At 34.8% G+C, this 24,227-nt stretch overlaps 1 protein-coding gene across 2 annotated transcripts; it reads right to left on the bottom strand.

Annotated features, from left to right (window-relative positions):
• Window positions 1–1,947: 1,947 nt before the first annotated feature.
• LOC106118637 (uncharacterized) lies at window positions 1,948–21,474 on the bottom strand. Of its 2 annotated transcripts, XM_013313313.1 has the most exons (10): window positions 21,347–21,474; window positions 13,478–14,884; window positions 13,016–13,177; window positions 12,390–12,591; window positions 5,652–5,859; window positions 5,002–5,129; window positions 4,502–4,641; window positions 4,278–4,368; window positions 3,917–3,968; window positions 1,948–2,438 (listed from the first exon to the last, which is right to left on the bottom strand). In XM_013313313.1, exons 1-9 carry the CDS (start codon window positions 21,399–21,401, stop codon window positions 3,950–3,952), a joined length of 2,412 nt encoding a protein of 803 aa, XP_013168767.1. In that variant the 5' UTR covers window positions 21,402–21,474; the 3' UTR covers window positions 1,948–2,438; window positions 3,917–3,949. The 2 variants fall into 2 exon arrangements, with proteins under 2 accessions (XP_013168767.1, XP_013168766.1); XM_013313312.1 differs by lacking the exon at window positions 3,917–3,968 and having other exon boundaries at window positions 1,949–2,438.
• Window positions 21,475–24,227: the final 2,753 nt, after the last annotated feature.

Here is a 24,227-nt window from a genome sequence, read left to right as displayed (position 1 = left end):
TAGGAATTATTTATAATTCTACAGATATGTTATTGACTTTTACAATGGCAGTGCGTAACAGTGAGCCTTTGTCTTAAAAAAAACTGAAGCTACCTTCGTCCTTGTCTTACATCAACATTTCTATCTCTTTCACACATCAAGCATATGTTTCGTTTTTGCTATTTGTTAGGAAAATGTACTAAATCTAATTATTGAAGGAATTTGGCATCTACAGTATTATTTTAAATTAGTATACATAGGTTATTTTTTATTTGGGTTTATAATTTGAATAATGTTTTTTCGAGAATATTCTTTAATGGCACTTGATTACATTTTGGTAAATAGATGAATTTAGTAAACTATTTTAATATTTAAATACGACTTAAATTGGGGCTTTTTCTATTTTAAATATATTAAAGTGGTTAAGCACTGATTCTGTAATTAAAAATAATAGTTCCCTCCAAATTTACGGATAACCTCAATGACCTCTATTTAGGTTATTCGTTCCTAATCACAAAAGTAAAATTCAATTTTAATTTGAATAATCGGTAAGATAATTTCACAAATATTTGAATCTGTATTACTATTTATATTTGTGATTTAATTCATTTAATTATGGTTTTCAAACTACACTTAATTTAGTAAAATGTCTTACCTACAACAACAATGTTACCCTATAAAACAATTATTTAATTATTTTTACATTTTATAATTATTATTTTTAATTTTATAATTATATTTTATTGAAATCTAATTTGTAAGTATTTTAAATGGACAATAATATTTTAAATCTGTTAGTTTTAAAGATTTGTTTTTTCTTTAATTATTTTTATAGTTACTTTATATATATTCTTATTTTAAAAATTTTGCCGCGAATTATCATTAGTTTTGACAGTTCTGTATTTGCTTTTAAAGTTTTTATTTAGTTGTTAATGGCAACGTAAATGAAAATGAACCAATTTTGTGTTTGTGCGAGCTATTAAAATAAATAATTCATAAATTAAACAGAAAAGTCAAAGAGTAAATAGAGGTTAGTTAATAGAGTAAAGAAATTAAGAAGTCGAGTTTTTTTTAGAGACGAACATAATTATAAATTTTTTTTTTACTTAAAAGGACTGCGTAAATTAAATTTAAATGTGCAGATTAAAAATTCAAATGTCGAAAGTAAATTTCACAACCTTTTATAATTACGTTAAAATACAATCAAGAAATAAAATTCTTATAGAAAATGATATGTAATTGATTTACTTTCTCTGTAAAAAAAAACCAATTATATTGTGCTTAAAACATTTCTTTCCAGATAAATTAAAAAAAAGAAAACAAAAAAATTAAGAAAAAAAAACAAAAATATAAAATTAATTTTTTATTTTCTAGAAAAAAAAATTTAAAAATCTAAACAATAATCAAAAATATAAAGAAATAATTTACAACAGGAGTTAGACTTTATATATAAAAATCACAACAATGGATAAATTTTAAATGTACTATAAATATCTTAACATAGTTTTGGTTCTGTATGTTATGCTCACGACATATACAATACGGGGTAAACAGAGACGTAACTTGAGAAAATTGTATTATACAAAGATTTTTGTCAAAAACAATTTAATCTTAGTAATAATTGTAGAAAATAAGTTGATTTATTAACGAAAAATCATTAAAATATAATTATACATAATTATACACAATTATACATAATTATACAAAATTATACACGACATAAAATTAATAAACAATGGATACAACATATAAAAAAGCTAAATAAAAAAGTTGTGCTTTTTTTTCTGAAACATTTTAAAATAGACTAGTATATATCATCTATACTATATTAAATTATTTTTAATACCTAACCGTGGGTCTCTGTATAAAATATATCGTCATCCCTGTCATTATCACTGACAAAACAGAGATAGCAATATATTTTAAACGGAGATTTTGGACTCCGTAACCCACAGTAAAAGTAAAATGGCATACAATATTTTAAAATCCTCACTGTTCTTTTTTTAAATAAATTTTAAATACCTAAGAGTTTATAAAACTGTTTGCTTTGGTTTACTGATAAAAAAAAAACTAAAACGTCACATTAGAGTCAAAAATGCCAATATGTTTAAAAATTAAATTATAACCTCAAAGTTAACGATGTTTATGTCAAATATTATTTGCTTTGGCATTTTAATATTAATCCATTGTAATTTTAATATGAAAATATACTCAAGTTAATTGTTATAAAGTATAATATGTATGTACGTTCATATGCACTAATATATAAATCACATATTTATCTTAAACTTAAACCTATACTGTGGTCACCTTTTATACAATTTCGATCTTATTACAATCACTTATGGCACAAATTTATTTGTACCGGAGATATACGTTGTTCGGTGCACATGTACCTAATTATATTACCTTTTGGTCAGCCTCACACGTAAATATCCTTTGGAGTGATGTGCCTGTTGCTGAAATAAATAATCTATTAAATTTCTATTTATTTGTATAGTCCGTTCGCGTTAAGACAATTGTAGGTGATACCAACATGATACCAACTACAGTGTAAAGGTGTATTCACATTGGAGTAAAAATTGTAATAAACATTTTATATTACGCGTCTCTCTCCGCTATATTATTGATCCACTTTCGAATATTCATTTTCAGAATTTCAACAGTGGTAGAGCTCGCTTTAACATGTTCGCACGAATCGGCCCGGCTCGCCCGGTGAAATACCACGACCACACAGAAGACACGCCTCAAGTGGAAGATATTCCAACTACAGTCTGATGAGTGTGCGTCTCGGAGGTCTAATTTAATCCTCTTTCCCTTCCCATCCTTTTCTTTATAAGGAAAGGATGGGAAGTGGAAGTTGACTTTCCGGATGAGAGGATGCATGGAAAGGGAAGATATTTTCTTTCTTTGCATCCTCTCCTCCGTCGATTAAAGGTAGGCAAGGCATATGCAATTGCGTATGTCTACGAGCAACGGTCACTTCGCTATTTCATCGATTTCAGGTGACCGCTCGCTCGTTTGCCATCTTATGATATAAAAAAAATAATAATAATGTTGAACGAGTAACACGCAAAATACACAACCGTTTTGTTCAAAGGTCTGACTTCAAGTGGTCACTGAGAACTCGACTTTCTAATTTCTTGCATTTTAATTGTCTTCGGGGCGTGGCCAGGTCGGTGGACAACGATAACTCACTATTTTCTTAACGCGAACGGACTAGTTTTAGTTAATATTAATTATATAAAACGCCAATAGCCTAATGGTTAAGGATACGGATTTCCGATCAGGTGGTCGGGGTTTCAAATCCCGTCATTAGACTATTCTAAACTAGTCCTAGTACAAGTATAGAGTTTAATTGGAATGGTACAAGAAATATTAGTAAATTAACAAAAATCTACTCATATTTTACTTAAAAATTAAAAAAAAGGAAAAACGTGAATATTATTTTCATGGAAAACGTTAGGCAAATTTCGTTACATGAGAGAGAAGAAAGATATAACATATAAGGCGTTAGAGTGAGACAGTATTACATAACACAAGCGCGCTTTATGAATACACGTCACGGTAAATAAAAAATGAGTCTGATCTTGCTAATATTATAAATGCGAATGTTTAGATGGATGGATGGATGATAGGCATCTCTAAAATAGCTCAACGGATCTCGATGAAACTTGGCATAGAACACATAGGCTACAGGAGTCGTATGCGACAGCTAGTAAGCGAAATCTTACAATATAAATGCGATGCTATGGATGGATGGTTGGATGGATGTTTGTTAGAAGGTACATCCAGAACGCCAGGGATCTCAATGTAATTTGACTACATATAAAACATAGCCTGGACAAACACATAGACTACTATTTTTTTTTTATTCACGTATGAAGTTACAGGCGACAGCTAGTAAGCGATAAATGGTAAATAATAAAAAGCATACCAATTGAATAAAATACGATATTTTATGTAGCAGCTACACGTCACTAGTGTACCTGCAATCATTGTTACTGTTGAAAAGCAAAAAAAAAAACAACCTTTGACTACAATTGAGCGAAATGAAACCTTACCGTCATATATATAAAGTATAATTTAGCAAAGCAAAGAAAGTTGGTAGCCATAACCATTTGCTATTTAAGCCAATGAAATAGCTAAAGCTAAATGAAAAGAGACATTATGTGATTAGAAATATATGACATATCACTTTTTAAATGATAATATTTGCGTAAATATATTTTGTGTAACTTTATGAATAAGCTGTATTGTGTTTTTTATCTTCAGCACAGTGTCATGTTTATATTTACCTATTTCTAGCATCAGCCACTTCATCATCAGAGTCAAGGCCGTAGCCATCATCTGCCAGGTAGTTCTTATTCGCATACCCGCCCAGGTCCACTGAAATTACATTACAAAGTCAAGTGTCAGAATGATTAGTGAGGGAACACAAACGTGGACATTTTAGTAAGGCTAGTTTAGTCTAGTTCCAGTACACCGGCACTGTGTCGGAAGAAGTTTCTAGCAGCATTACCTCTGGTGGAGTCAAGGTAGGTGTTGTGTGCCCACTTGTAGTCCTGCTCATAGAGCGGCGGCAGAGTCTGGTGCGGAGTGGGGTACAGGTCCAGACCGCGCTTCTCCTGGATACTGTCTGAATCACTGAACCTTGGCATCCTGGAAAGAAAAACGGCGACATGAATTCACCGAAATAACGAAGCCACTGCCCATAGATATTCACAATTGCAGAAGGATGAGACGCACAGAAAAAGGATATTTCACTTTTCTATGCATCCTCCATCATATCCTCTTCCCTTTAAGAAAAGAATAAGAAAGGAAAAAGGATTAAAGTTAGACCTCCGGAACACACACTCATCAGACTACGAAGAATCATCTCCATTTGAGGCGTGTCTTGTGTGATCGTGGTATTCAAACGGGCGATGTTAAATCGGGCTTTACCTCTGTTACTGAGTGACAAAGAGATTCTCTGATTAGGGTATGTATGAGCTGATCTAGACATAATTTATTCCAACTAACCTGGAGTAATCCTCGAAACAGCTGAACCTCCAGAGCGCAAAGGCGAGCATGGCGACAGAGATGGCCACACCGCAGCCGATCACCAGCCACACCATCAGTACGCCTTTGTCGTTTGGCACCTGGTACTCCTGCAAGAAGACCATGATAGATTAGTTTCCGGTCATAAGTGGTCTAAAGATAAGTCCACTTATGACCACTTGAAAATAAAGACCACTTTAGCCCAATGTAAATATAACAAGCTGTCGTTTCTACATTGTCGCGCTAGTTCAAATAGTGCATTGGTCTTCGGTGTTATTGTTTAATGCGATATCTATTTACGAATTAAAACGACGCTGTACGAGTAGCTGCGAAAATGTGTCGATTTCCTACGATATTGAAATTCACAAGACAGGAGACAAGAAAATCCTATGTAAAAATTATTTCCTCCCCAATTCGTATTAACATTCTCAAGTTTGTTGAATGTTTACATCGATGGATCGATAGATGTTTGTTTAAAGGTATCTCCTGAACAGCTCAACGGATCTCGCTGAAATCTGGCATAGATTTAGAACATAGTCTGGAAGAACACATAGACTACTTATTAGGCTTTTTTTTTAATACCGCACGGACGGAGTCGCGGGCGACAGCTTGTTTAAAATAAGTGTACTAACCGTAATACCCATTCTCCTGAGCCGAGCAGCGAAAGGATCTTGATCGAAGTAAGTCTGCCACATGTTGGTGAGGTCCTCCTCGTTCAGCCTGGGCTCCTGGTCATCATCATACTCCAAGGATACGCCAAACTTGATCTCCACGCATTGTTCGAACTTGGGCCAGTTGTGGAAGCACTGCGCCCTGCTTACAATCTGTGTGGCTTCTAACCTGCAAATTGAAACATATGAGTTGTGAAAATATTGTACTGAAGTGGACAATAAGATATCCCCGTAAGAGACATTTGCTAATTCCAATATCGTATTCGTAATTATGTGCCAAATTCAATTGTAACAAGTTTGCTTAAAGTGGCTTTTGACTTACGTTCTTTTCTAATTGGTGGAAAATCTAAATGACAGTAGCCAGAACTTTTGAATAACTGGCATCAATCAACTCCCACCATTTATTTTGATTTGATATATTTGAATGTATTAAAATAAACTCGATCTGTTTTTATTACTGAATAATGCCAGTTCATTTTTTCAAAATAAATCGAACGTTATTTAAAAACAAATTGAATGCGCAAACAATTTTGCGACGCAGTTTATTTTAGTTTAACATTCGGCGTCGTTCCGTCGGCCTGAATCCCGCAGCACTTGGCACTTTGCCAAATGAGATACCATCGCCGTTTTGCGCACACCTGCATAACTGTCTCTGCCCGTTGCTCATTGCGACTCTGCACTATTTTTTTAATTCTCTATTCCAAACACGCCAACGTTCTTTGGAACTGGCACAAAAGAAAAACAATAACCCTAAAAGTCATTATAGTTATTTGAAATCGCGCCAAATCTGCTGTCAAAACGTCATTATGTTTGTGAACGTTCTGAAAGTTAATTTGTTTTTAATTAATGTTCATTGGCGTGTCACTTTTTCAGTTGAAAAATTAAAATTATTTACGAGTATTTCGTAATTATAACACCATTTTAGTTTCTTTGTTGCGTCAAAAAAGAAAAATATACGCTTAAGTTAAATGTTGAAATCGCGCCAAAACTACGAGAATGGGTATCGAAGCCAAAATATAATTAGGTTTATAACCTAAGAGTTTTGAAAGTTCTGACAGGTTAATTATTACTTTTATTATTATTGTTTAGGCTAAATATTAAATAAAGCATATCCTATATTTATTGTGTGTTTATTATATTTACCTTTACCATATTGTCTGATAGAAACGAAATTATTTTTCCTTTGGCAACGTCATGCGCACTGTTTGCGGAACGGAAATTGCGCCGGTAGAGGATGAGAAAAATAAAATTACTAAATATTGCTATTCCGCAAGTTACGCTACGCTTATTTATTAGTTTTTAAACCAATTTTATATCTAAACTAAATATAAAGGAGGCTCTTTATTAAATGTCATCTTACCAGTTCGGAAATAACCCTGACGCTAAAAGATTTTGAACAAGATAACCGGCAAGAACAACCTAACAGCTTTAAAAAAAATCTTTTTCGTTACATTTTGTACGAACAGTGTGAGGAGTAGATAATTTGGATTTTTTAAATAATAAATTGATTAATAAAATGTGTTTCATTAACCGTGAGTTTCTGAAACCAAAATTTCCACTTAAAACATATTTTTATTTCTATTTTATCAAAGATAATGACAAGGATGACGATATATTTTATACAGAGATTTTCATCTCAGAAATTCAGTAAGGGACGATTCTAGTGGTCCTAACAAGTGTGTTGCATTAAGTAGTAGTAGGATTGATCGTCTGTGACTCACGGGTTAAGCACTTGACTTGCAATCTGCAGGTCCTGGGTTCGAATCCCGCCATGTACTAATGTGTTTTTCGATTTCCGATTTACATATGTACATTTATCCGACGTTCTTACGATAAAGGAAAACATCGTGATGCTGTACATACCTGAGAAGAAATTCAAAGATATGTGTGAAGTCAACCAACCCGTATTAGGCCAGCGTGGTTGAATATGGCCTAGTAAAGCCTAACTTAGGCTCCGAGCCCCTCGGTGTGGACGTATAGTAAGCTGATGATGAGAGATGATAATATACAAAAAAATCTCAACAACAAAGCAATTGGAGATATAATATGACCATGAAAAGTGCATTGAGCTAAAAATAAAGAGAATCGGTTTGTGGTATCGCCAGTACTCGTATGTTAAACATATACATCGACCTTCCGACGATAATGTCTATGTTACAATTTATTTAATGACGCACTTTACTTCATGATATTTTTAACAAATTGACAAATGATTCATTATGTTTATAAACTTTGAGTTATAAACTAAGAAATTCTCAGAGGTTATCAAATATATAGTTCGATAAACATATCTGACCCGGAGAAAGATACTGTTATGAAGGTTAGTTCTATTAGAATACGTAAAACGCACTTAAGTATAAAATTACATAAAAAAAACATGACGTCAGCTTTTGTACAAGGATCTTTCGACAGTTTTTTGAATCGAAAGGCTATTGCAATTTAGAATCAAGCCCACATGTCAGATAAGTGTCAATCTATACGTTAGATAAAAAAAAACAGATTTAGGCAACGACTACTAAACAATTCTGCCAGAAAATTTCTCTTAAACTTGTTTGTTTACATTATGCCAGTATATTAGGACAGTAGCAGCAGTAGTAAACACCAACTGGAGCCAGTGAGCCCTCATTGTCTATGCCAGGCAGGCACTAGATGAAGTAAATCAGATTGATATAAAAAAACACTTACCAAAAGGTGCTGATGTAATTATCTTCTTACAATAAAATTCCTACATAACATTATAATATATTTTTCTATTTGAGACGGATTCTGCATAACTATTTTATTTAGTTATAATGACATCTATTAACGACTCTGTGTAATCATAGTTCAATAACCGCAGTCTTATTTTGAAATATTTACAACTTTTTATAATGCGATATGTTTAATTTGACCGGGGCAGGCCTCAGACGATGCCAAAGTCTGCATAACCTAAAATGCAGCGAAAAAAATCGTCTCTCCATGTCTCATACAAGTTTTTCTTCCGTAAATTTCACAGGAGCTTTGGATTCATCTTTAGATTCCACAGTTATGTTGGCAGAATCATTATTATTATCGCTATCTCTATCTTCTACTGTTATAACTGTTTCTATACTCTTCACTCCATTATTGTTGTTTGTCTGTTTATCTTCTTGTACGTTAAGGTCTACTTTCGTTTTACGTAACGCGCACGTCTCTATACAATCCTTGTTCTGCATTTGTGGATAATGGTGAAGTATAGCTGTCGTATTAAATGTTATTTTCCCGTACTTTACGTATTCTTTTGGCTTTTTTTGTATTTCTTGGCTTGTACTAGGTGCATAAAATTCATCACTAACTGGTGTATCTTTTAGTTTAACTTTATTATATTTGGGGCTGGATACATCAGTCTCGATAACATCTTTCGTATCTTCTATCAAATCTAAAGCGATTCTTTTACTTTTCTTAATGTTGTCCATGTAAGCGTTATATTTGTTCATATCTACAGTGTTGCTTTGTTTAAGCGGTAGCGAATTTGGCAATTTTTTCTGAGGTCTGTCCTCGGCCGAATATCACAATTGTTTCTGATCTGTTTGGCATTTCTTGAGTGTTGTGTCGGGGTTTGCCGCAGCGATGTCGCGTGCGGCGTTTGTTAGCTATGTTTGTGACTGCACCATTGAAATGCTGGTCGTCTCGGTGGCGATTGTCGGCGCTGGGAAATCGTCTCCTGTCGAATCGTATATCGGAAACTCGCAGCACAACACGCATTTCAAAAATTTCGGTACTTCAACGTAAATTGCCGGTGGTATCGGTATCAAGGGTGACGTGGACGCTTTATAATATAAGTAATCTGGGTTATCTCTATATTTCTCGTCGGCGGAACGCTCCAGCAAAGGAATTCCAGATAAAAATAATATAATTGTAGTCGTAAATAACGGTGATAATACCGCGATGTATTCTATACCTTCGATTACGTTTAGTGATATTATAAAAAGGCCCCACCAGAGGACGACTTCCCCAAAGTAATTCGGATGTCTGGAGAGACGCCAGAGGCCATCATTGCACCATCGACCTTGGTTGGCGGCTTCCTGTCTAAAGGCAAACTTTTGAAGATCCGCATAAGTTTCTATAAGCAATCCTATGACGAAAATTCCTGCTCCGGCGGAATCCAGTGTAGTCATAGTTTTAGGAGCTTTCGGAAATGAATGATGAGGGGAATTCATTATGATGACCGGTAGACTAACCACGTAGACCCAGACAGCTTGAAACGTATAGAATACGGCAAATCTTAGAGTATTACTTTTCCGATCTTCGAACTGTTTATCTCTTCCTATATGGTATATTCTGTATATAAGATAAATAGATAAACGTGCACCCCACACGCAGACGAAAGCGGTGACCATCAGCTGTCTGCTATCGTAGTTCTTGAGATGACTCCCGCCTTGACCGAGGAAGAATGTAAGGAGAGCTATTATGATAAAGTTGGCACCACCAGTGAAGTCTGTCACTTTATCGCTTTGGAATAACGAGGCGATTGTAAAGAATAGAATTTGCATAGCGACGGTGACCATTGCGCTTATCGCGAAGTTATTTCTATCTATTAGAGGCTCCATGTTTTTGTAAATTTGACACTGGATTTATTTGGCATCGGATAATACTGGCCGCGGATAAATGTGTCGCATTGCTGTTGACTTCCAAGTGGCTACATCACTCGCGTTTAACACAAATATTATGTCAGTACGTAATGCATTAAATATTATTGTTTTAACTCATGGAGCGCGTGGTGTATTATAAAAAGCGTTTGGTACGGCGAGCGTGGCACGCATTGAGGCATTCTACTGAAATAGATTTGACGTTTGGTTTCGCGCATGCGTCGAAGTTTTTAAAGCGCATGCGTGGAAAAGCTCTGCGGAGGGGAATTTTGATACGTCTAAACATTTATGTTGACGCAAAAGTGAGGAAACTGTTTATAATCTCAACAGTCGTTTACTAATATTATAAATGCGAAAGCTTAGATGAACGGATTTTAGGAGGTATCTCTAGAACGGCTAAACAGATCTCGATGAAATATGGCATACATATAGCTTATAGTCTGGAAGAACACATAGGCTAGTAATTACTTTTTTTTAATTCCGTGCGGACTGAGTCATGACCGACTGTTAGTTATATTATAAAGCCGATAGTTTTTAAACTTATTTAATTTAAGTTTGAAATTCTCGACAGTTTATTCAACTTTCTAAGTGGGCTTGTTATTATATTAAAAAAAAAGTTTAATAACGTCTTAATGTACACACTAACCAAATAGTATTCTTTTTAATCATGAGTCATTGATAAGTAAATCATTATGATTATTTCTGTTGTGGATTTAACAGGTAACATTTAAGCAAACATTTTCCTGCAAATTGAATCATTTAACCAATTCTATTAATTAATTTTAATAAAGATTTTAGGCTCTTAACCAACGATACTGCAATTCCCATGTATTTGAACACAAGATACGTAGCGCCATTAAAAAAAACTGTCATTACTACGCGAATTATAGATTAAAAAGCAACTTTTGTATGGCTATTGAATATATTTGAATGGGATATAAAAGATAGGTGTTTGTTTAGAAAGAGCCGCGTTTTGTTTGTGAATAGCATCCCATTTTGTGTTTGTAGGTTATGTGAGTCAAACTGGGTCAGTTGGCCACCTCTTTAACCCGACTAATTTAAAATGTATCATTACATCATTGGTTACCAAATAGATAAGGTGTACACTGGAAATTGTAGTGTTATATTTTAGGAATTTTATCAAATCGTAATGCGCCATTTTGATTGTATTTATCAAAATGACGAATTATTTTTTTTTTTATCTAATTTATTTTAATGTAATTTCATTAAGTGTTTTTAATTTAATTTTAGATTATTGTTTATTAATTTAGTTACTTAATTATTAGAAATTGCACAATTTTCTTATAATTCGTGAGACAAGCCGATTTTAAAATAATTGCTTTGTTAACAATTGTGATATTTTGTTATTTATCAATTGGGATTAAAAGTCTAGATCTAAGGATTTAGGTCGTAAAAAACAATGATAGTATTTACAATGTATGATAACACAAAGATATTGACAGATAATAAAGAACTTTTGTTTTTAATATGGCTGCAAATATTAAGATTTATATTCTGCCAGTATTAATATAAACACATATCTGCATCTCTTTCATACGTTTAGAAAAAATAGAGACAACAATAAAATTAGTAAAACAATGTAATATGTAATTATTTGCATTTGAGAGTTTCAACTGCGGTACATATTGCTGTCTCTATTTTGTCAAAGAGTATGAAAGAGATGACAATATGCAATAATCACTAAGCTAAATAAATGGATAGGTCAATGCTTGGAGACAGCTTTTGTTACGTTCAGACTTAAATACGCCTGTTGATGTTCCTGACAGTTAATTCTATGTCGAATATTAGTTCGAAATTACACCACCGTCACCAACCGCAACCGACACCGCCAAAAGGCGAAATTGAAATGGGCACAAAATACAACGTCTTATCACCTGTCCATGTATAGAGGTTATTCAAATGTCACTGTTGAGAAGTTTTATCTTACGAATATTTGGATGTATGGAAGGAAGTTTGTTAGAAGGTATCTCCACAACGGCAGCATGGATTTGGCTGAAATTTGGCATAGATATATAACATAGTCTGGAAGAACACATAGGCATTAGATATTTTTGTAAGTAAATATACTCACGTAGTATTAAGTCCGTGGTCGATGTTATTTGCATTGATATACATAGTAGCCATGTCCGCGATAATCTGGCGGAACTCCTCAACTTGTTGGTCGTTGAAATTGTCCAGATTTGTGCCTCCCAGGTTGAGAGTGATCATCGAATGTGGCAGAGGTCGAATCGGCTCAGGACTCGGCTCTGGTTCGTTGTCGAAGGTACTATGTCCTGAGGACAATTAAAAATATAATAATATACCTTATTTTAGTTCTTCCGCTTCCCACCTTTGTCTTCCGAGGCAAGGAAATACGATAGGGGATTTGACGTAGGAGGTCATGCATAGGAAGGAGAAATATTTTCTGTTTGTACGTTAGAAGTTTTGTGTGTAGTGTGTGCAGAATTAAAAATAAATTAGCCTATAATATGCCAGCGTGCAATCAGCTGCCTTCCAGTCAAATTTGCATCAAAATTGGTCCAACCGTTCCAAGGATTATTCGGAACAAACACGGCCTTGTGGACAGACAGACAGACAACAATTTTAAAAAAATAACTTTATCGTTATCAGCTACGTATATGTACGAAATATAAATTTTCTCTATAATTACATACAGACACTGATATTTTATTAATATAGATATATAGATATACTCACTAAGTATTTTGACGCTAAAACTGAAACCTCTCATGAACTGCATTCCAGGCTTCGCTTCGAAACGAACAAACATACGATTTACATCCAAAAAGAGATACTGACGCTTAGTGGCCAGGGTATAGGAGAATATTAGACCATTGTTATGTGATGAATCAACTCCACCTGTAAATAAGAATATTAACATGTAACAGGGTAGGCAGAGTCAAACAACATACATCTAGATAGATTTATGCACGTCACGTAAAAAGAAACAAATGAAGCGAAGGAGGTTTAATATATTTTTCTTTTTAATATAAATCTGATGCATGCAAGATTATCTCGACCGATACAAAAGACACGCTTGAAGGTAGTAATTCGACTTTAAATCTAATCTTAAAGACTGGTCAGACAAATTATACTTGTATCACGAATTAGAGGCTAAAAATTTATCTTTTGGACAGAAATAATATTGCAGATATTTACCTGGTTTTACCAAAAGATAATCTCCAACATGGCCGTTGACAGCAAAGTCAGTAATATTAAATTCAATCCCCTCTCCATCTCCATAGAATATCCAATCTATGATATTATTAGTCGGGTAGTAATTTGGATAATTAGGGGATGTTACCACCACCGGGTCCTCGCTTAATGTTATATGTATCGGAGCGATGTGCTTGTCGAAATTCTCCGATTTGGAGTTAAAATCTTCACTATGGTTTTGTTTAAACTTTTGCAATACTTCATCGTATTCCGATTGGATGACATAGTTATAATCTGTATCAGTTATTGTTGAATTTACTACATTATTGTCTTTGGTTTCTGTTTTTGTAACTTCAATTTCTGGTATCATTTCAGCGTCTGGGTTCTTTATTCCATCGCTCGCGTTCAATGCATCGTTTAGATACTCGATTGGGTGTGTTTTATGTTTGCTTTCTTCTTCTGATCTGGTGTCATCAGGGAAAGATTCTTTTTGCTCTGATTTCTTATTATCAAGTAATATATCTAAATGGCCATCATCTATATTTTCATAATCATCAGTTAAATCTATATAAGCTTTGTAAATTTCGTCTAATTCTTTTTCATCGTTAGATATAGTGTCATTAAATAAATCTGTTTCATTCAAACTATCTGCCATTTTACTCCAAGCTAACATATCATCGTATGCTTCATTGAAATTCTTTAAATTATCTTCGTCGACTTTTAAAATGTTCTCCATATCTTCTTGAGGTACAATTTTCTTTACTTCTTCATCCAGTCTGTCATCTGTACTATTCAATATCTTCTTTGTTTCTTCTAATGTGTCATTTAAGTTAGATGTATCCAGATTTATTGGTATAACTTCTAAAAAGTCATTTTTACCATCATCCTCTTTTAAAATATCTTTAGTTTCTTGTATTATTTCATCTGTTTCGTTTTTTGCATTATTAATTATATCATTTGTGTCTGCATCAAACTTTTTAATAGGATTCAATGGTTTAACTTCATGTTTACTTTCTTTGCTGTCATCAAGTGATTCTTTAATTCGATTCAAATCAGCTACATCTGCTGCTAAATCTTCAAGATCATCTAAATTCTCCTCGGACTCTTTTTTATCAGCAATTTCATCGTCCTCGCCTTCAGATCGATTATCTTCAATCTGATAATCTACTAAATCGATATCAGCAGAATCAATGTTGAATTGATCTTCGATATCACTTCTAAAGTTCTCTATTTCTTCAGCAACTTTGCGATCATTCTCCGCCTCTACATCATTTTGTATTTTATTCTCATCTACAGTGTCTTTGTTTTCTGAGCTGAGGATGCCAAGTTTTTCAAGTTCATCGCTATACCAATCGTAATTTGAATCGTCCTGCCAATAATCAGGAAAATGTTCACCTTCCTTCTGTAGCGCTGAAACAAAGAAATAATCATTGATTACTTTTATATCTTACTTCTTACTAATATTATTTAAAAGTTTACATGAATGGATATTTGTTAGAAGGTATCTTCAGAAAGGCTGCAGGGATTTCGCTAAAATTTGGCATAGACGTAAAACATAGCCTGTAAAAACGCATAGGCTACTTAAGTTTTTATTTAATTCTGCAATAACGGAATTTCGGATGACAGCTACTGTCGTAAAGTCTGATTTTAGTAACACGACCTCGGTGTTAAAATATTTCAAAGACATGTTATTTTTAACATTGCTTTAAATTAAAAATAGCTTATGTATCACTAAAAAGGTAACATTAACACTAAAAAGATAAAATTAAGTTTTTATATAGTGTAAAGTAATTGAGGGTAAAAGTAACAGGGCAAACGAGCAGTGTATCGCCTAAAATTGTTTGATCCGAGGCCAATGGATATCCGCAACGCTAGAGGATCCTCAGTTGCCGGCCTTTAAGGGAGGAGTAACATTTCTCGCGTCGCGGTGGCAAGTTAACACGATCTCGTGGCGTCCCAAATTATGGCTATGAGGGTTTAGTGGGTATGCTCCCATTCGGGGAGAGAATCCCATATAACTACCGTGCCTTCCCCGAGGCAAGGAGTATGCCTAAAGCATTCACCTCTGAATAAAAAAAAGGAGTAAGGTTTCTTGATGGCCCCAAAGTCATAACTGTTTGGAAATACCACTGAGGACAGTATATTCAACAATTTGGGCTGTTCGAGGTAAAAAGTTACGCGAAAACCTCGTTGTGGAATGCCAGCCTTTCTCGATTCGATATTAATGGATAGAGATCCATTATTGTGCTCGGCCGTTACCATGTCAATAATTTAACATATCTGTAAAACATTATCAAATTTATTCCAGACCTAACGAACAGATAAAATGACGCATGTAACATAGTCCAACCGCTCACCTATTGACCTCCAGATACAAAATGGCGGCGCTTATTTATGTGAAGCGAAAAATTCCACAAGTGCATTGTATTGTGCTCATATACTCAGTTATACGTTAATTTGGATGCTTCAGCCTTTTTTTTCAGAGAGGAATGCTTTATGCATACTCCGCGCCCCGGGGGGGGGACGCGGTAGTTATGTGGGATTCTCCTCCATAGCGGAGGCATACCCACTAAACCTCTCTGTTCCTCCAACGCATCGGGACGGGACCACGGGCACGCTTTCGCTCACGTCCGCGGCCAGATGCTTCAGCCTAGCCAAAGTTAGGGATAACTAGATCTTATCTCAGTGACTTTATTAATTGTATTCGTTATTTTTCTTTAATATTTATAATTACAAACTAGCGGACGCCCGCGACGCTGTTTAAATTTGAGTTAATTCGTTACATACAAAAAAAATCTTTAATCTTTATCATCATCATCAGCCTAAATTTATCCACTGCTGGATGTAGGCCTCCCCCATCGATTGCCACAATGCCCGGTCCTGTGCTGCCCGCATCCAGTGCACGCCCGCAACCTTGATCAGGTCATCGGTCAATCGTGCGGGAGGCCTACCTACACTGCGTCGACCCGTCGTCGTCGTTGTTTACATTAGTATAGAAAGCAGATAAATGTAATATAATATTTGCAAATATTCTTGTTTTACTAGGATTACTATGTGCAAATTACATTTGGGTTTTTCCGCAACATAATTTGAAATATATTTGTTTATAGTTTCACAGAATATGCGTAAAGATTATACAATAGTAACTGTCAGGTATTCCGTGCGCGAGGGAATAAAACACAATTAATAGTCTGTGTTCTTCCAGACTATGTTCTACATCTATGTCAAATTTCATCGAGATACATGCATTCGAGCGAGCGGCAAACTGAAATCGCTGAAATAGCACAGCGACCGTTGCCCATAGACATACGCAATTGCAGATGCGTTGCCTACCTTTGATCGACAGAGGATACACAGAAAGAGAATATTTCCCTTCCTATGCATCCCCTCATCCTTTCCTTATAAGAGAAAAGATGGGAAGGGAAAGAGAAATTAAGCCTCCGGGACAAGCAATGATCAGACTGCATGCAGAATTGCTTCCACTTGACGCCTATCTTCTGTGTGGTCGTGGTATTTCACCGGGCGAGCCGGGACAATTCGTGCGAATATGTTAAAGTGGGTTCTACCACTGTTAAAGATGTCTTGTAACAAACATCCATCCAAACATTCGCATTTATAATATTAGTAATATGTATTAATGCAAATCCGAATGGCATTTATAATAACTACAAATACTAAGTAAAAACACGATGCGTCATTTCGTGAATCACACGACAATTAAAATGACGGCCATTTTGCAAAACATTTCTTGTAACGACATGTTGTTTTAATAATTTATTCAACAATATTGTACATAAAAATGTCTTTTTAACCGTATTATCTTGGGTTTCTGATACCAAAATCGCCATTGAAAACTTTCATTGAAAAGGAGAAAGGATACAAGGAAACTTCCACTTGATGCCTGTCTTCTGTGTGGTTGTGATATTTCACAGGTCGAGCGAGCCTTTTATGCTGTTACTAGCTGTTGCTCGCGACTCTGTTCGCGCGGAATTAAAAAACTTAAAATCCTATGTGTTCTTCCAGACTATGTTCTACATCTTTGCCAAATTTCAACGAAATCTATTCAGCCGTTCTGGAGACATCATGTAACAAACATCCACTGTTCTTTATCAAAATAGTCATGTAAATAATATTTTAAATAAAGATAAATTGCAACAATTGGCTTATAAAATGTTCAATATTATCTATAATGGGCACAATTAAATTGATTAGTTCGCTTGAATGATAGCAATTGATAAATTAATGTGATAAAATAATAGTTAGTTACATAAAGAAGGTAAAGGAAAACATCGTGATGCTGCACATATCTTTTTTTTTATATCAAAAGGTGGCAAACGAGCAATCGGCCACCCGAAATCGCTGAAATAGCGAAATGACCGTTGCCCATAGACATACGCAATCGCATATGCGTTGCCTACCTTTAATCGACGGAGGAGAGGATGGACAGAAAGAAAATATTTCTCCTTCCCATGCATCCTCTTATCTGGAAAGTCCACTTCCACTTCCCATCCTTTCCTTCTAAGAAAAAGGGTGGGAAGGGAAAGAGGACTAAATTAGGCCTCCGGGACGCGCACACTCATCAGACGAAACGCGGAATTGCTTCCACTTCACGCCTGTTTTCTGTGTGGTCGTGGTATTTCACCGGGCGAACCGGGCCGATTCGTGCGAAGATGTTAAAGCGGGCTCTGTTAAAATATCTGAGAAGAAATTCAAAAGATATGTGTGTAGTCAAACCCGCACTGGGCCAGTGTTTCGTGAGTGAATTGCCACTGTTTGCCTTAAGAGGCATCTACAGCTTCACCGGGCTTGAGATGGCGGAGCGCAGATGGCGCTTAGCCTAAAGCTCGTTTAAGAGTAACTAAGTTCGAGGGCTCCCTCAGGAACCTCAGGCCGTTACTTCGTTATTATTACTGGATTGAAGGGCCAGTGTTGTCTATGGTCTAGTCAGAGTAGGCTCAGAGTCCCTTAATTGGGACGTATAGTGAGCTGATGATGTTTTTTTGCTTTACGATTTTTTGGTGTAATGTTATGTAGATGTTTATTAACAAAATGAACGTCACTTAAACCTTATAAAACCTAATTTTGGAATAACAGGTAGTTTTGTCTTTTTTGACCAATTAATGCGCCAATGACTTAAAAGACCCAAGGACGAGGCAGTTGTTAAACCGGACTGTGATATTTAAAAACATCCAGTTTCGATCCCCGCTATACCAATGTGTTTTTCGATTTTTTATTTATATATGTATATTTATCCTATGTTACAGTAAAGGAAAACATTATGTAGCTGCGTATATCTGAGAAGAAATTGAAAAATGTGTGAAGTAAACCCGCTCTGGGCCAGTGTTGACTATGGTCTAGTCACATCTAACTTAGGGTAGGCTCCGAGCTGACGATAACAATCTAATGGTTAAGGTCATGAACATCCGATCGGGTGGTTGTCGGTTCGATATTGGGAAATTCCGACTACTGTGATTTACTAAAATATCCTAGCACAAGCCTAAAGTTTTGTTGGAAATGATTACAATAAATTTAAGTAAACATTAAATTTTAATAATTTGCTAATATTTAAAATTAAAAAAAAAACTATGTTTGTCAACGTACGTAAATATAAATCGTTTACGTTAATTATTGTTGTTGATTTTTCATAAACATATTCGTGTTTGTACATTTTCTGTTTACGTAAATATTGGTAAATTGTATGACAATCTTGAAAATAATGTAAAAATACGTGAGCTAACATACAGACATATAGTAATTTATCAAAGTATTACTAAATCAAACAGTTACATTGTAATAAATAACATTAATGTAGAATATATTTAATTATATAAATTACAAGCCGTATTCCGTCTGCGCGGAATTAAAAAAAACCTAGTAAATAGCCTATGAGTTCTTCCAGAGAACGTTCTACATCTGTACCAAATTTCATAAAGATGGGTTGAGAGGTTCCAGAGATACCTTCAAACAAACATCCATCCATCTAAACATTCGCATTTATAATATTAGTAAGATGATTTAACAATGGTAGACGCTAACCACATCTGTTGCACGAAATGGCTTCGCCTATAGCAGTGGTTCCCAAACTTATTTTGTCTACTGCCCACTTTGAGAATAAATATTTTTTTAGCGCCCTCATATTAGAGTTTAAGCAATCTTTTAATTCATATTAGTTGATGTTCACAAATTGTTGTTGAGAGTCGAGAGCTCATGCAGTCGTTGTCTAAGAGGCCTCCTAGCTAAATAAAATTTCAAATCACCCCCCAGGCCTCTACACAACGCCCCCATTTTCTTTCTGGGTTTCTTACCGCCCCCCTTGAGAACTGCAGCTCCCACAAGGGGGCGTTATAGCCCACTTTGGGAAAGACTGGCCTATAGCAATACCACGACCACAGAGAAGGCGTCAAGTGGAAGTAATTCCAACTACAGTATCTTCATTCCCAGTCTTTTCTTATAAAGAAAGGAAAGGGAAGCGTATTGCACAGAAGATGAGATGCATAAGGGGAAATATCCACTTTTAATGCATAATCATGTTTCAATGTCATGAAACATATCAGCGTGCGATAAAAATTTAGATATGTTTAAGCTAAAATGCGTTGAATCACTGTTTTTTTATTGTTAGGCCTATAGAGTTGTAAACAGGATGCGGGTAATCTCCGAGCCGGATAAAGTCCGGATGTAATCTGTTGTACGGATCATTGCGGTGCGACGACCGGTTAAAACGACGAAGCCGTACAATGTCTGCGAATCACTAACAATGATAGTTAACAAATTATAGTTTTGTTCTTAATATTCTTCATCATCAGCTCACTATACGTCCCCACCGAGGGGCTCGGAGCCTACCCTAAGTTAAGGGTGATTAGGCCATAGTCAACCGCGCTGGCCAAGTGCGGGTTGGTTGACTTCACACATATCTTTGAATTACTTCTCAGATATGTGCAGGTTGCATCACGATGTTTTCCTTCACCGTAAGAACGTCGGACTAATGTACATATGTAGATCAAAAATCGAAAAACACATTGATAAATGACGGGATTCGAACCCAGGGCTTGCAGATTGCAAGTAAAGTGCTTGACCCCTGAGATAGCGACGTTCAAGTATTACTTGATTAAGATAATTTTTTGAATTACATATAGACAGTAAATAATTTTATTTTATGGAAATCGTTAACACTATATTTATTTGCGTCTGTTTTAATATGAATATGTTTGTTTTAGAATCCAAATTGAGTGATAAAAGTTATTTTAAATAAGTCATTACATGTTTTTACAATTAATGTACCAATGACGAAATCGACTCTACATCTTTGGAGTGCATTAAAATATCTTTCGTGTCGATTCAATTAAGTAAATTGAACATTTAAAAATAAATCCTTTTTAAGAAACAACTAAGGCACTATTTCATCCATTATAGCCAGTCAGGTTTTTTTTTAAAATAAGGTTAATATATATTTAAAGGCTGTTAAAGATAAACAAAATCGGTGTATACCCGTTTACGTTTATTTTTTGTCTGTGTTTTGATGCATTTTGTTTTGCTGATGTCATCTGGTTATTACCAGATCGTAATCGTTCATCAATCGACCGGGACGATCGTAACAACGCACAAACAAACAGGATGGCTACATCTCACTGCATATTTAGATAAAAATAGAACGGATTAATTTAGATACACGTCCACATATAGAAGAATCTAGAACAACCATGTGATTAATCACACCAACATAACTATTTTATAACAACAAAACTTTAAAACAAATAATAAAAATAAAACACCATCGCAAATCGGTTACGCGCATTCACCAAACAAAAAAAATACCAAAAAACATCATTATAATGATACAGATTATAAAAATATTAAGATTCTTATCATAATTACCTTCAACACTGAAGGATATTGATAAGAGAGCGATGTAAATCCAATATTTATCCATTGTTTGGTCACTAACTCATGCGCGTACGCACGTCCGTTTCACACGGGTCGCGAGACCTTACTGACGCGTTTTGTGATGACGTATCACTTTGTGATACCTTTTATCAAGTTGTGTGTGATAACAAGCGATTATGATACCTTTGTACGTGTGATAATGCATCGCTTTCTTGTTAAATTGATAAGACAACTTTATAGGTATGTTTTGATAAACATGTTTTTCCTTTGTTTGCGTTTATGGTATTTTTGTCATGTGTTTAAAAATAAATCGCTTACCATATGACCTTGTGACAGCATCGATAAATGATTCGATTCCTTGAACAATTTTCTCAATACTTCATTCGTATTTATTTATTTATTTTATTTAATTTTAAATCTACACTAATAGAGTGATGGGATTATTTTATTGACCTTTTAAATTTTCTCTGAATATGTCCGTGAGTACAGTTCAAAATATCGCGTCGTTAATTACTCAAAATTCTTTGTGAGTGAAAAATATTCGAAATATTGTTTTTTAAATCATCAATCATTCAACAGATAAGTGTATGTAAAAATAAAATACGATCAATTTTAATAAATCCTTTGTTTCAAAACTATCGTAGTGATACTAAATTTACCAAATACAGGAAAATGATTAATTTAAAAAAGTACTAGCAGTTGCACGCAACTTAGTCCTCGCGAAATTTAAAAAAAACTGGCAATAAATATTGTCTATGTCACCCGGGTATAGTGTTTCTCGACGAAAGATATTTTCAAATCGGTCAAGTAGTTTCGGATCATATTCATTGCAAACAAACAAATATTTCTTCTTTATAACATAATGATACTATATTTTAAAGATGCTTACGTATAGGAAAACTTGATATTTGTATTTTTGCATGACAATATTAATTTATATTCGACAATAAAAACCCGATGAATTACACAAAGCCCCAACATATTAAATACTAGCTGTCGCCCGCGACACCGTCCGCGACCTATGTATTCTACATTTATGCCTAATTTCAGCGAGATCCATGGTTCTATGCAGCCGTTCTGGAGATACCTTCAGAAAAACATCCATACATCCATCCATCTATCCACATTGATTTGGATTAGTCACACTATTTTACGTAAAAATTTTGTTTACACATGTGTCCTTGACGGAGAGTTATGTATGACTCAAGCACTATACTACGTCCACCGTGACAAGAAAACAACAAAAATATATTAAACTGTTTATTACTTCCTTGGGAAAATAGATAAAATAAAAATTAAGTTTATATGTCAGACAAGACAGGAAATTTAATAAGACAATTCATATTCTAATTCGTGTTATAAGATATTGTGTAAAAAATTGGTAATAAAACAAAAGAAAATCTCCAGTTGATGAAATAAACAGCTAAAATAAAAAATTTCTAGAACATTTTGTAAATTTCAGCAAAAACTCATCGAAACACATAAACAATATTATATTTACGACGTCATTCTTTATGTATAGTGAAAATTAAAATCACTTGTTTCAATTTAAAAAATATAAGTAAAATAAAAAATAATTACAAGAATGACGTCATAAATATAATACTTTTTATGTGTTTCACAGTCATTATCGCCAACGTCCATACCACGTTGAATACACCGGTTCTCGTCCGATCACCGAAGTTAAGCAACGTCGGGCGCGGTCAGTACTTGGATGGGTGACCGCCTGGGAACACCGCGTGATGTTGGCTTTTTGTTGATTTTTGTTAACCTTCCTGTACCCGCGCCAAATTTTTTAACACCTATACCCGCGCATGGTGTGACAGACCGTAACTTTGACTCCTATTACATAGTTATTTTTCTATAAAACCGTTTATATTTTTTTTATTTTACAGGAACTATAGGATGTAATAAAACAAAAAATACCAATTGTTAGCTAATAATATTTAATACTGTAATGACTATCAGTCTTTCCATAACAGCCTTAAAAAAGTCTCATTTTTTCTTATAGTCATGAAAAACAAACATAAAACTTTTTATTCTAAAAACAAACATAAAACAATTTTTAATTCCTAAAAATAAGGTATTTTGAGATCAACGTAAAATAAAATTAGTTACATTTTAGGCGGTTTATTTCTTTATTTGTCCACTGAACAATCCGAGTACAAACACTTTCCGAGAAAAATAGCCTCCATATTTCTAGCGGCTCTTTCGTGTTTTTAGCTTCACCCTTAGGTCCTGGGAGTTGTGTCACGAGATTCCTGATGCAGCGCCTAACCTGGCTTGACCCAGGAGTTTTATTCCACCGCGTACGCCTGTCTTTTCCGATGTAATCGTTAGAGTCAGAACTTTCTTCCTCCAACAACAATCGAATACGTTCTTCATTCATTTTTGAAGCGTTTATAACCTAAAAAAATTATAAATCGATATAGTAGTTGTAAACAAGTAAAATACAAGACAAATCATTGCATAAAAATAAGTATATAACATGTATATACACATAAACAAAAAAATATGACTTACGTAAAAAGTTGATCGTGTACCCGCGTCGGTGTCACAGACCGATCAGACCGTATTAGGCCTAAACGTCCTGCTCGCACGACTGTGTCCCACTTACCAACCAAAAGCAAGCCCCAAATCGTGCAGCTAGCAGAAAGCGCGAACTCTCAAAGTTCTTGGAAAAAAAAAATATTTACGAAAAACTGTTTCGTCGGTCTCACAGACATTTGCGCGGGTATAGGAAGGTTAAGGGTATTATCGTATTAGTAATAAGATTCTTACGTTAATAGTTGCTTTCGCCAACGTCCATACCACGTTGAACACACCGGTTCTCGTCCGATCACCGAAGTTAAGCAACGTCGGGCGCGGTCAG

This window comes from Papilio xuthus, unplaced genomic scaffold, assembly GCF_000836235.2.
Source record: "Papilio xuthus unplaced genomic scaffold, Pxut_1.1 DF827570.1, whole genome shotgun sequence".
Lineage (NCBI taxonomy): Eukaryota > Metazoa > Arthropoda > Insecta > Lepidoptera > Papilionidae > Papilio > Papilio xuthus.
This window is presented reverse-complemented; position numbering and strand designations above follow the sequence as displayed.